Source organism: Heteronotia binoei, chromosome 1 (assembly GCF_032191835.1).
Source record: "Heteronotia binoei isolate CCM8104 ecotype False Entrance Well chromosome 1, APGP_CSIRO_Hbin_v1, whole genome shotgun sequence".
Classification (NCBI taxonomy): domain Eukaryota; kingdom Metazoa; phylum Chordata; class Lepidosauria; order Squamata; family Gekkonidae; genus Heteronotia; species Heteronotia binoei.
This window is the reverse complement of record NC_083223.1, coordinates 21,951,943-21,964,802: the sequence shown is the minus strand read 5'-3', so window position 1 is coordinate 21,964,802 and position 12,860 is coordinate 21,951,943. Positions and strand designations below refer to the sequence as shown.

At 46.0% G+C, this 12,860-nt stretch overlaps 1 protein-coding gene across 1 annotated transcript in view; it reads right to left on the bottom strand.

The window, feature by feature from the left end:
* The window catches only part of COL6A3 (collagen type VI alpha 3 chain), a 176,910-nt gene that overhangs the window by 68,512 nt on the left and 95,538 nt on the right, over positions 1 to 12,860 (bottom strand). Inside the window, 8 exon segments of the mRNA XM_060232176.1 lie at positions 1,574 to 1,636; positions 3,569 to 3,604; positions 6,983 to 7,036; positions 7,212 to 7,277; positions 9,389 to 9,451; positions 10,549 to 10,602; positions 10,717 to 10,761; positions 12,481 to 12,507. Coding sequence (XP_060088159.1) covers positions 1,574 to 1,636; positions 3,569 to 3,604; positions 6,983 to 7,036; positions 7,212 to 7,277; positions 9,389 to 9,451; positions 10,549 to 10,602; positions 10,717 to 10,761; positions 12,481 to 12,507 — 408 coding nt within the window.

Sequence of the window (12,860 nt, the reverse complement as noted above, 5' to 3'; positions counted from 1 at the left end):
TACAAAAAAAAGCCCTGCTCAAAGGTAAAAACCAGGTCTTTGAATCCTGCCTGGAAACAGATGGGTAACCATTTTCCTGCTGCAAAGATTTCATTTTTCCGCCATCAGTTCTTCACAGGTGCCATTTCCCCCCCTGTTTTGCCACAAAGGGCTTTTTTGCAGACTTCTCCCCCCACCCCCAGTTCATTGCTATAACTTTATAGTGATCTACTGCGACTGATTTAGTTCCATTTCAAATTTTACTTCCTCTGAATTTCCAGTGTTCATTTTTTTTTTAAATGAAAGCTTCAGCTCTTTTCTCTGCAGAGATGTAAGAGGAAAGGTGTAAGCAGTTTTTGTTCTGTCTGGAAAGGAATGGAAATGGGAAGTTTCAAGATGGCTTGGAGGGATACCATTTATATGTCAATATTGCACTAGAGTATGTGCAGAAAGAAAAAATGTGAAGGGATGGTGTGGAAAAGTAAATTGAAAAAAGATGGAAGTGCACAGAAAATTCCCTGTGCAGAAGCTCTGTCACCAACACAAATGCCTCTGAAGTTGCAACAACATCCTCACTGTGCACAGACCACCAAGGACCAAGTCAAAAGGTTAAGGGCTCTTTAAGCCATTCAGAAAATTAATCAAGAAAGATGCACCTTGTTCCAACGGCTGCCGTTACTGTTCCATCTCAGAGACCTGGCCCTGGCCTACTAGACTACTTGCATCCTATAGCTTTCTTTTCTGCTGCGTTCACAGCTGTTTGCAACACAGATCTACATATCTGACAGTCAGTTCTAGCTAGGGTTGCCAATCCCCAGGTGGGGGCAGGGGATCCTTCAGTTTGGAGGCCTCCCCCCTCCCCCCGCTTCAGGGTCATCAGAAGCGGGGGAGGTGAAGGAAATGTCTGCTGGGCACTCCATTATTCCCTATGGAGATGATTCCCCTAGGGCAGGGGTGGCCAACGGTAGCTCCCCAGATGTTTTTTGCCTACAACTCCCATCAGCCCCAACCAGCATGGCCAATGGCTGGGGCTGATGGGAGTTGTAGACAAAAACATCTGGAGAGCTACCATTGGCAACCTCTGCCATAGGGTATAATAAAGAATTGATCTGCAGGTATCTCGGGCTCTGGGGGCTGTTTTTTGAGGTAGAGGCACCAAATTTGCAGCATAGCATCCCGTGCCTCTCCTTAAAACACCCTCCAAGTTTCAAAAGGATTGGACCGGGGGGTCCAATTCTATGAGCCCCAAAGAAGGTGCCCCTATCCTTCATTATTTCCAGTGGAGGGAAGGCATATAAAAGGTATGCAGTCCCTTTAAATTGAACTCCATTTGGAGTTCAATTATGCTGGTCACAACCTTGCTCTGGGTTCCACCCCCAATGTCTCCTGGCTTCACCCCCAAAGTCCCCAGATATTTCTTGAATTGGACCTGGCAACTCTAGTTCTAGCTCATGGAAGTCTGTACCAGAAGTCAATCCTTTAGTGCTTAAAGAGCTGCACCAGAAGCAACACAGCCACGATTCTGGAATGTGCCACAATATAACAAAGGGACCATCTGAAATCACTTTCAGAAACAAGCTCAAGGCATACTCACCTGTGGCCCTCTGGTACCCTGTTCTCCCACGGACCCTTGTGGGCCTGGAGAACCTCTGTTTCCCTGAAGTATAATACAGGAAAGAAAGTAGAAAATTCAATAACGTTGGCAGAGACAGTAGATCTAGAACAGTCAAAGGAGAGCACCTCTTCCTACAACCCACAATTATGGAATGTGGTGTGACATTCACACTATGCTAAATAATGTGTTTTACATCCAGATTTTTGCTATTCTTACACAGTAAAAATCTGGATGTAAAACGCATTATTTAGCGTAGTGTGAATGCACCAAGTGAGTGGCGATGGACATCATCTTAGGTAGCTTCAACAGGGTCTTGGAAAAGTCATGGAATTGAGCCTCCTTATTCAAAGGTAATGTACTGCTGAATATCCACTTATTGGAGGACAACAGCAGGGGAGCTGTTTTGCCTTTAAGCATTGTCTGTGGACCAGGCCACTATGAGAAATGGGATGCTGGACTGTATCCAGCAGAGATCTCCTTACGCTTCACTGCTTTAAAAACTACATTCGTTATTTAATTCTGTAGATAATGGACATGTTGGCTTCACATATGAGCTAAATATATATTAAATAATGGTTTCCTGTTATGCCTGAGGTAAGCCATTTTTTTCTTTTCTTCTTCTCCAGCATTTTCTTTTCTTCAAACAGTTCCTTGTATTTGTCTCAAGTCAAATTTGAGATAAATCTGAACTGGAAGCACGGGGGAAGAGAGAGGATATGGGCCACGCAGTAGTTGATTTATCTCAGTAAATCCCACATTCACAGGATTTCCCTCCCCAGTAATCAGTCACCAGCGACACATATAAGTGCGAAACATGGATGATGAATCCTAGCCAATTTTAGACTGCTTTTGTTCTTAGGAATGTTAAGATGCTCACCATGGTGGTGTTAACAATTCACATATTGGACTATGGACTGGAAAGACCCGAGTTCTAATCCCCACTCAGCCGCAAAGTTGACCACTGGACCCGACACATTTTCTTGGCCTATCCTACCACACAGGGCAGTGATGAGGCTAAAAATGAAGGGGAGTCTCTTTGATGAAGAAGAGAAGGATTTATACCCTGCCCTTCACTCAGACTCTCAGAGCGGCTTACAGTTTCATAAGAGCATAAGAGAAGCCATGTTGGATCAGGCCATTGGCCCATCCAGTCCAGCACTCTGTGTCACACAGCGGCCAAAAAAACCAAGTGCCATCCGGAGGTCCACCAATGGGGCCAGGATACTAGAAGCCCTCCCACTGTGCCCGCCCGCCCCCCCAAGCACCAAGAATACAGAGCATCACTGTCTCAGAGAGAGAGTTCCATCAATACCCTGTGGCTAATAGCCACTGATGGACCTCTGCTCCATATGTTTATCCAATCCCCTTTTGAAGCTGTCTATGCTTGTAGCCACCATCACCACCTCCTGTGGCAGTAAATTTCTTTCCCTTCCTCTCCCCACAACAGACACCTTGCAACGTAGGTTGGGCTGAGAGAGCTCCTCTTGAGAGAACAGCTCTCAGAGAACTGTGACTGACCCAAGCTCACCCAACAGCTGCATGTAGAGAACTGGGGAATCAAACCTGATTCTCCCAGAGTAGAATCCAGGCACTTAATCACTATACCAAACTAGCTCTTTGGAGGAAGGACAGGATAGAAACTCGATAGACACCAAACAAACCTTAACCATTTGGACAAATATTTGTAAGGCGTACAGAAGCAATTTGCCAAAGACATCAGAGCACAAAATAATTGAGTGGCAGGAGCCCGGGGCAGGAGGAGTCTCTCAACAAATTCTCCTACTGCAAACTTTCCAATTTAAATTCTTCCTCTCTGATCCCCCACCCATGATCCCAAATATCTCGGGAGGGTTTTGTGTGCCTGCCTTTAATGGTGTATCGACATATCAAGATGGGCATAGATCAGCCCATCAGGGGACGGTGGGATATAAATGTGATAAAATAAATAAATAAATAAGAATTAGTGACACTTACTTTGATGCCAGGGGGTCCTCTTCTGCCCTGTCCTCCCTGCAGATCAATCAGGCAACAGGCACATTCGTTAGGGAAAGGAATCAATGGCAACAACCGAGGCTACATTCTGCCAATGACCTAAGCCTTCCCGTCTCTTTTGTATGAAACAGATTGCTCTGTGCTTTCTCTTGGGGAAATCACTTAGCGGGATCATGCCAAGACTTGTTAGGGAGTTAAGGCTTCTTTGGCCAGAGGCACAGGGAAGAAGGTTCAACTGCACCCTACTTTAATCATCCTCCCCAGCTCAACTTCCAGACATCCCACCAAACTTGGGATGGTGGGGAGGGGGATCCTCCCTAGCTGGATGGCCTGAAGTCTTTTACATGCTGCCTCTGGGCTACAGCTGACTTCATGCTTCTCCCCAAATAAAACCCACCTCCTATTCCCCACTAGCTCCTTGATGAGTGCTGCTTATCATGAGATAAGGGATGTGACCCAAGCTGGCCAGAGGGAAGAGTGACCCAGATACTTTAAAACTAAAGCAATACGCAATGGGGCAGCATTCCTTTGTGATCACTCTCTGTGAGGGGCACTGCCATGCCCCTCGTAGTCAGAAAAACACGGCCATCAGCTCCCACCCATTATGTCTCCTCATTGCTCCCTCAACCAGGCTCTCTTGTACAATGTGGTTTTCACATTGTATCCATAAGCTGGTGTATCCTACTGCACTGTATCCATAAGCTGGTGTATCCTACTGCACAGTTCCTGTGTCCCTGACAGGAAGTCTTCCCAGGGATATCCTTTTTCCACAGGATGACTTGAGAGCTGAACTGAAGTATACTAGATTAGTTTTTGTTGTTCTTTCCACATAACCACCAAAACAAGGGAATTGAATACAGGGAATCGATCCCTCCTGGGAGCAGGAGAAACTGATCAATTTCCCTCTAGGCTTGTTCTGACATCAGAGCTCTCCCCCCCCCACCCAACCCACGCTTCTGTCTGATTTCACACAAGCTGCCCCAGGGCTGCAACTTGCCCCGCCTCTTTCCTGAGGCAAGCAAGATCCTCTGAAAACCAGTTTCTGCTTGCTGCGGGAAAGAGGCAGGGCAAGTCGCAGCCCCACGGCAGCTTGTGCAAAATTGGACGGAAGTGTCGGGGGCAGGACCGGATTTATGTGTTTTCTGAGGGGGGGTGTGCAAAATTAAAAAATGGCGCCCCCTTATGGGCCAGTCTATCTTATGGTCCCATAGAATACAATGGACTCCATTCCCAATTTGGTGCCCCCCCTCTGTCGGCATCCGGGGCAAGCACCCCCCTCTGCCCCCCCCCTAGATCTGGCCCCGGGGCGGGGGGGAGGAAAGAACTCCAATGCTGGAACAAGCCTAGGGGGGAATCGGTCTGTATGTGTGAACAGACCAAGGAAGCATGGAGCCAGGTACCTCTGCAGTGGATGCTTGGATACAGATCTTCAGAGAAAGTGCAACAGCTGCTTTTGTTGCTGATAAACCCTCTAATGCAGGGGTGCCCAACGGTAGCTGTCCAGATGTTTTTTCCCTACAACTCCCATCAGCCCCAGCCATCAGCCATGCTGCTGGGGCTGATGGGAATGGTAGGCAAAAAACATCTGGAGAGCTACCGTTGGCCACCCCTGCATGGCTGGGTCCTCACTCCTTTCTTACAATGTTCTTAGTTTATTTGATTTATAATTTACAAAAGAAAGGAATTTCCACTAATTCATCACTACATTAATGACAACAAGAGCGAGAGTTTGAGTCCAGCGGAACTTCGAAGACTAACATACTGTATTTCTACATGAGCTTTGATGAATCATGTTCACTTAATCAGATATATGGAAATCAGACTGGGAATCTTAAGGAAGGGAAATTACGGGGGGAGGCGTTAAGGCACAGAGTGAATGGCATAATGACAGTGAATTTCATTCCAGGGCTCATTTTGTAGCAGGAACTCCTTTGCATAATAGGCCACACCCACCTGATGTAGCCAATCCTCCTAGAGCTTAAAGTAGGCCCTATACTAAGAGCCCTGTAAGCTTCTGGAGGATTGGCTACATCAGGGGGTGTGCGGTCTAATATGCAAAGGAGTTCCTGCTACAAAAAAAAGCCCTGCATAATTCATTCTCTGTCTTAACTCCTGCAGGCCTAATTTCCTCCCTTAAGGAAGCTTCCTAGTTTTGTCTCCCTACATCTGAAGAAGTGAAGAAGCATCTATTTGTATCTGAAGAGGTGAGCATCACTCACAAAAGGTCACATAGAAATAAATGTTGTTCATCCTTAAGGTGCCATTGGACTTTTGTTTTATTTTAACGAACTGAGGCCATTTTAAGTGAGACTGTTCACACTTCTAGGTTTGTTTCTGATTCTTACAAGGCTAGTGAGCTTTAACCATTTCTGCAGTGTTTCATATTTTCCACAGCACGTACAGGTTCGCTAGAATATCCTGCTTTTTCCATTTAAAAATTCCATCTACAAACTCTGCATCTGAAATGCTGTCTATCGGGGCTTTTTTTTAATAGCAGGAGCTCCTTTGCATATTAGGCTATGCGCCCCTGATGTAGCCAGTCCTCCAAGAGCTTACAGTAGGCCCTGTAAACTCTTGAAGGATTGGCTACATCAGGGGGGCATAGCCTAATGTGCAAAGGAGCTCCTGCTACCAAAAAAGCCCTGCTGTCAATAATTATATGCTAAACGGTAAAAGGTAGTCCCCTGTGCAAGTACCAGATGTTTCTGACTCTGGGGTGACGCTGCATCACATCATTTTCATGGCAAACTTTTTAAGGGATGAACTCGGCAGGAATCAAGTTGCACTTTTAAGACCAACCAAGTTTTATTCAGAACGTAAGCTTTCATGTGCTCTCTTAGCACACTTCATCAGAGGAGGGGATCAGATATTGTGGGCTGAAATACAAGCAATTTGTTTATTAAGTGTGCAGATTGATCACAATACCTGATTCCCTTGTCTGATGAAGCGTGCTTAAAGAGCACACGAAAGCTTACGTTCTGAATAAAACTTGGTTGATCTTAAAGATGCAACTTGACTCTTGCTTTGTTCAACCACTGCAGACCAACACGGCTGCCCACTTGGATCTATTTTTAAGGGATGGTTTGCCATTGTCTTCCCCAGTCATCTCCTCTTTACCCGGGTACTCATTTTACTGACCTTGGAAGGATAGAAGGCTGAGTTAACCTTGAGCCAGCTACCTGAACCCAGCTCCCACCAGGATCGAACTCAGGTTGTGAGCAGAGCTTGGACTGCAATAGTGCAGCTTACCTCTCTGCACCATGGGGCTCCTCAATTATATGCTACTACTTCCTAAAATTTTTATCCATTTTTTTTAAACTGGACCTCTAAGGCTATTTCCTTGCCCTTAGGTGGGGTGCCGCCTGTAAATCAAAGATCACAGTGAACAATACTCACATTTCTTCCAGGTCCTCCTGGGGCACCTGCCGGTCCATCTGCTCCAGGATCGCCCTGTGAGAAACAAGTACATCAGTGGCTTATTACTAAGCAAGGAAAGAGAACAGAAAACAAACACAGGGCCCTAAGAAGCATCTTCTTTGCATTATCTGGTTTTCACCTATCCCCAATTAATTGTTTTTGCTTTCTTTGCACCATTGTACTGTAAATCTGATGATGTCTACTTTACCATTGGTCCAAGTTCACCCTTCTGGCCTCTGGGTCCTCTTTGAGTGCTATCGCCTCCGGGTGCACCCTGAAAGCAGCAGAAGCAATGAAAATCAAATGGAGTTCAGGAGGAGTAATGCTATCGAGTGTTCAGTGCAGTGACTGGAGTGCTGCATTTAGATCAGCTCAGAGAGATGTTCGGCTGTGATGCTCTCTTTGGGCCACTCACAAGGTGTCAGCTGAGTCTACCACATAGGGATGTTTGTGGATAAAGGGGATGACCATTTGGGCTGCCTTGAGCTCACTCGAGGAGAGGTGGGATAGAAACATAGCAATTCTATCGTTTATTGCTTTGTTGTCGTCGTCAGGTAACGACTGACTTATGGTGACCCCACCTTGCTCCTGGCTCCACCCCCAAGGTCTCCTGGCTCCACCCCCAAAGTCCCCAGATATTTCTTGAATTGGACCTGGTAACCCTAATGTCTGCAGAGGACTGGAGTCTCTCTGGCCACCTTCACTGAATGGGGAGGAGACTGAAATGAGACAGGAAGGAATGCGTCTCTCTTTGTGGTGGTGAGCCTCACATGAAGAACCAGAGAACCGTTTATCAAATCAACTGGAAAGGGGGGAATGAAAACAGAGGATTCCCAACAGTTTGTCAATATGTGTGTGTGGGTGGGTAGGGAAATGCAAGACAAATCAGTATCACAGGACACATGTTTCAACAATGCTGATCCAGTTTTCTGGCTGTGAATTTCCTTTGTTCATACATAGCAGTAAATAAATTAGCCAGTAATTAGGATTCAAATCTTCCACAACAGATTCACAGTTTGTCTGAAATGTTTCAGATGAGGAAATGTTTGTTCCAGTCCTAGAAACTCACTGTTTCATATGATACAGATGGCGAAGGCATGCTTTTAAGAATTATTCAGTTCTGCTTCATAGCCCTCCCCCCCACACACCTTTTGGTTGAACCAGTCTTAGACTGCATTTTCCTTCCCAGCCCCCCCCACAAATATCTTGTATCTTGTATCTATATATCTAAAGCATCTGTTTCAAGAAAAACCTTATGGAATAGTCGTCATGCATTTTCAAATACATACTACAAATTCAACATGTTAATGTGTTCATATTTTGGCTTGCTTAGCTATGTGGAAATCAGAATTTCATTTGCTCCCATAACAGGGCTGGGTTTTCCCCCCCTCAAAGCTAGAGGTTCCAGCAAGAAGTGGTGGATTAGAACTTAATTGCATTGAGGACTAAGACCTGGATTCCAAGCTTCTGCTACCTCTGAAAAAGTCACCATGGTCCTGTCCTCACTAGCTGTTTAGTCCAGACTGGCCATGATCTGTTCATTGCATGAAACAGAACCGACACCCCTACTTGCACCCAGGAAGAGTTTGGCATTTAGCCCATCTTTGCAGCCAGTTCCTTCTACTTATGATGAAACTGCAGTGTCAAGCTGTCCCACGGGAATAGCAGAAGCCCTGCTGAGGCTCATAGAATCCTAGAGTTGAAAGGGACCTCCAGGGTCATCTAGTCCAACCCCCTGCACAATGCAGGAAACTCACAAACACCTCCCCCTAAATGAGGGCTACCAGCCTTTTTCAGTCCTTCCTTTTCCTTCCAACATAATTAATTACTGCCTGTTGTGTAACAGGCTCTTGGTCATGGCTTCAATGGGGATAACATATAGGATATAAAGTGCATTGTTGAACCCTGGTTTCAACTACGCTTCTAGCATACTGCAAAGCAGTCATCATTCAACTGTACAATACAACCTTTGTGTGGACAGACCTTGTGTTTACACATGCTGGTAAAGCACGGAGCCTCCAATTCCCACATTTCATTACTAAGGAAAGACACCTGGTTTTTAGCATGCACAACAGCTGTCCACCCATGAAAGAGATTTTGCAAAGGAGTCCTACAGCTCAAAACATGTTGGGTCTAAACATATGAGGAATAGTTTTCTTCTAAGGTCTCCTCCTTCCTTCATTCCTTGTGTTGGACTCATGTACAGATTTGGGCTCCATGTACATAGCTAAAGAAGTATGAGTGCAAGACAAGGAACAAGAATTTTTCTTATTATTGCTTATTTGGTACATTTGTAACCTGAGTCAGCTTCCATAGAGCATCAGGTATCAAAGATCCTGCAACAACTGAATGCCACAGGCGGAAGGGCTGATCTTTCATATTTACCGAGTTTCCTCGCAGTCCACGGTCTCCTCGTTCTCCTTGCTCTCCTTTGCCTCCTTTGTCACCCTGTAGTGGAATAGACAGAATATCTTACAATGGACACTTAACGGTGGCCTTTGGTAGCCCCCTGCAATGCCATCCATTTTGAGCATGATATGCACGGCCCAACTCAAAATGGCTTCTGTGAAGCGAAGTTAATAGATACAGTAGCCAACAGAACAATTTTCCACTAGCGCACCCAGTCTTTTTAAACCTGTTGAGAATTTTACATCAATGTGTGAGGTCTGCAGATGTCCCCATTGAGGAGGGGATCTCTGGGAGTGTCCAGAGTATGCAGTGGGGCAAAGGCTTCAACAGCTGAGCCACAAGTGGCAGCAGTGGGGCCCAACTGTTGACCCCCCCACCTGTCTTCCAGTCACCACTCTTCACAGTGGGAATGTGCAGGCTGTTGGGTCACAGGAAGCAAGCAGCGGCAGGCCAGCCAACCTGCTCTGGTGCCCATTTCTCTGATCCTTCTGCCCTTCTTGCCAGCAGCTCTGTAGCCCCCAGCAAGAGGAAGCAGCTATACGTAAATGAAGGATGACGAAGGCATGTCTGAGTGTAGGGGCTGGCATGTGAGAATGCCTGCCTGTGTTTGTGAGCATGTGAATGCTTGTTGCTTGTTGGAGTGGGGAGGGAGAAAGACAGAACAGCTGAGTGCATGCCATGGTGTGTGTTTGGAAGGGGAAGCAGAAACAGAGAACATTTGCCTGTGTGTGAGACGGACAGAGAACCACTTTCCTGAATGTTCCGCACTGTTCTATATGGAACAAGAGTGGCCTGCTGTGGACTGTGGGTGCTCTCTCCCAACAATTTAGCAACTTATGATCACACAGTTGTCCTGGAGCGTTTTTTCAGGGTGACAGGCCGGCCTCAAGCTCTATCTACAGCAGGGTCCCTAGAATACCCAACAAGGCCAAAAGGTAGCAGTAGCACAGTCCTGTCTGTGCATGTGTGAGGGTGCATAGCTGCTGTGAGGCAACTGAACCCACTGAAGTCCTCTGGAAATCTGGGGTCATGAGCATTCTGCCTGGGTTGTCCTGGCACCAGTTTCTTTTTCAAATCTGTGCCACTGCAAACAGGAAAGAGCACAAAGTTATGCTGAGAATGAGTAGCTTACTTACTCTCCTGCCAGCGTTTCCCCTCTCCCCAGGAGAACCTGGATGGCCTCTGTCTCCCTGTCAAAGGCAATAACAGTACTTTAAATTAATGAATCAATATTTCTCACATACAACAAATGACTGAACCAGAAAGGCTCTTTTTAAAGACAAGACATAACTCGAGAGACTTACTTCTTCTCCATCGATTCCATCCAGACCAATCTCTCCCAGTTCACCCTGCAGAAACAAAGAGACAAGTTATCACAGTTCACCTTATTAAAGATGTGCAATCTCCTCAGGTTCAATTTGAAAGGGGGGCAGCAATGCTGGAGAACTCCTGGAGGAAATATATATATATATATATATATATATATATATATATATATATATATATACACACACACACACACATACACACTGTGACTAATAGCCACTGATGGACCCCTGCTCCATATTTTTATCTAACCCCCTCTTGAAGGTGGCTATGCTTGTGGCCGCCACCACCTCCTGTGGCAGTGAATTCCACATGTTAATCACCCTTTGGGTGAAGAAGTACTTCCTTTTATCCGTTTTAACCTGTCTGCTCAGCAATTTCATCGAATGCCCACAAGTTCTCGTATTGTGAGAAAGGGAGAAAAGTACTTCTTTCTCTACTTTCTCCATCCCATGCATTATCTTGTAAACCTCTATCATTTTAGAAATCTCCCCTAGTCTCTATGGTATTTACATTAGGGGAAATTCTTTTAACATCACCCAGAAACAACATCACATCCTCCTGAAACTCCACTGTCCCTAGGCATTGCCCCAAATTTCTGGACATCTGCTTGGCAAAGGGCTGAGAGCCCTTCTAATTGTTCATCATCTCCAGGGTATGAGTCTCAAACTGCCTCTCCCCTAACCCATTGATCTTGCAGCAACTACATGTTACATGGTGTGTCTCTGGCAGCCTGGGCAGTGCTAAAACAGGGCCTGACAACATGACATCTTTTCCTTCTGTCCTCATCAGTCTTGGTGCTCACACTCAAGCTGCTTGGGATGTAATCCCTAGAGGGAGGCTGCCAATTCAGACAGGGATAGTGGTGCACCGAGAGAGGGGAGTTTAAGCCTGCTCCATTTTTCCAACCTGAAATAGCCCTGGGGACAGTATTTTAGCCCATGAGGGAGACTTATGAGCAGCCTATCCAGTATATGACATTCCCCCAAGGAGGCAAATTACCCTCTCAGGACAGAAAAACAGGAGGAGGCCCCTATTCCCAAGCACTGTGGGCGGAATCGTTCACTGCGCACCTGGGGACTGCGTTTCAGGTACAGTCCCACATACATGTTCATCACATTTGATCTCCAGGATCAGGAAAGGATGTGAGGAAAGCATAACTTGTAATTAGTGGACCACTATGGGGAGGGGAAGGCCAGAGGCCGGGGATGGGAAACCATCGATCTCTCTGCCCATCAGCTAGCTGGCTATTTCTAGGTTAAACTGCAGCCAATTTAGGGGGATTGGAGGGGAGTGGATATCACTGATGTTTATATTCCAAGTCCAGGTATGCAAACTTTGGAGGCAGCTTTATTAAACAAGAGCCCCATGGCACATAGTGTTAAAGCTGCAGTACTGCAGTCTTGAGCTCTGCTCACGACCTGAGTTCGATCCCCGGTGGAAACTGGGTTTTCAGGTAGCTGGCTTGAGGTTGACTCAGCCTTCCATCCTTCCAAGGTCGGTAAAATGAGTACCCAGCTTGCTGGGAGGAAAGTGTAGATGGCTGGGGAAAGCAATGGCAAACCACCCCATAAAAAGTCTGCCGTGAAAACCTTGTGAAAGCAACGTCACCCCAGAGTCGGAAACGACTGGTGCTTGCACAGGGGACCTTTCCTTTTCCTTATTAAAACACATGAAAGCAACAATGGAAACAATACACAACAGGCACTTAGGTAGTAATCCCATCTAAAAATCTTACCTACCTTTTCACCTGGGAATCCACGATTGCCCTGGAGAGAAAGAAAAGAAAGAAGTTCATTCGTGAAACCAAATCTTTATTCTTGAGAAACTCAGAGCTACAGATCCAAAGAAGCTGTCAGTCCAACAATTACCAAATGGCCGGCATCCTTGAAAACAGTGAGAGATCGGGTAGCAAGATTGTTAGAGCTCCCTTCATTTTCCCACTTATTTCAAGAAGACTTGGCCTGAAATCAAAGTATCCAGACAAAACAGCGAGAAGCTCAGGGCTCTGACTCAAACCGCCAAGAGGATTCCTATTTTTACCAATATTTTTAAAGGCTTCACTCCAACTGTAGAGCTTGTTTCATAGAGAACCGAGCAAAGAGGAACAGGATCTCAGGGC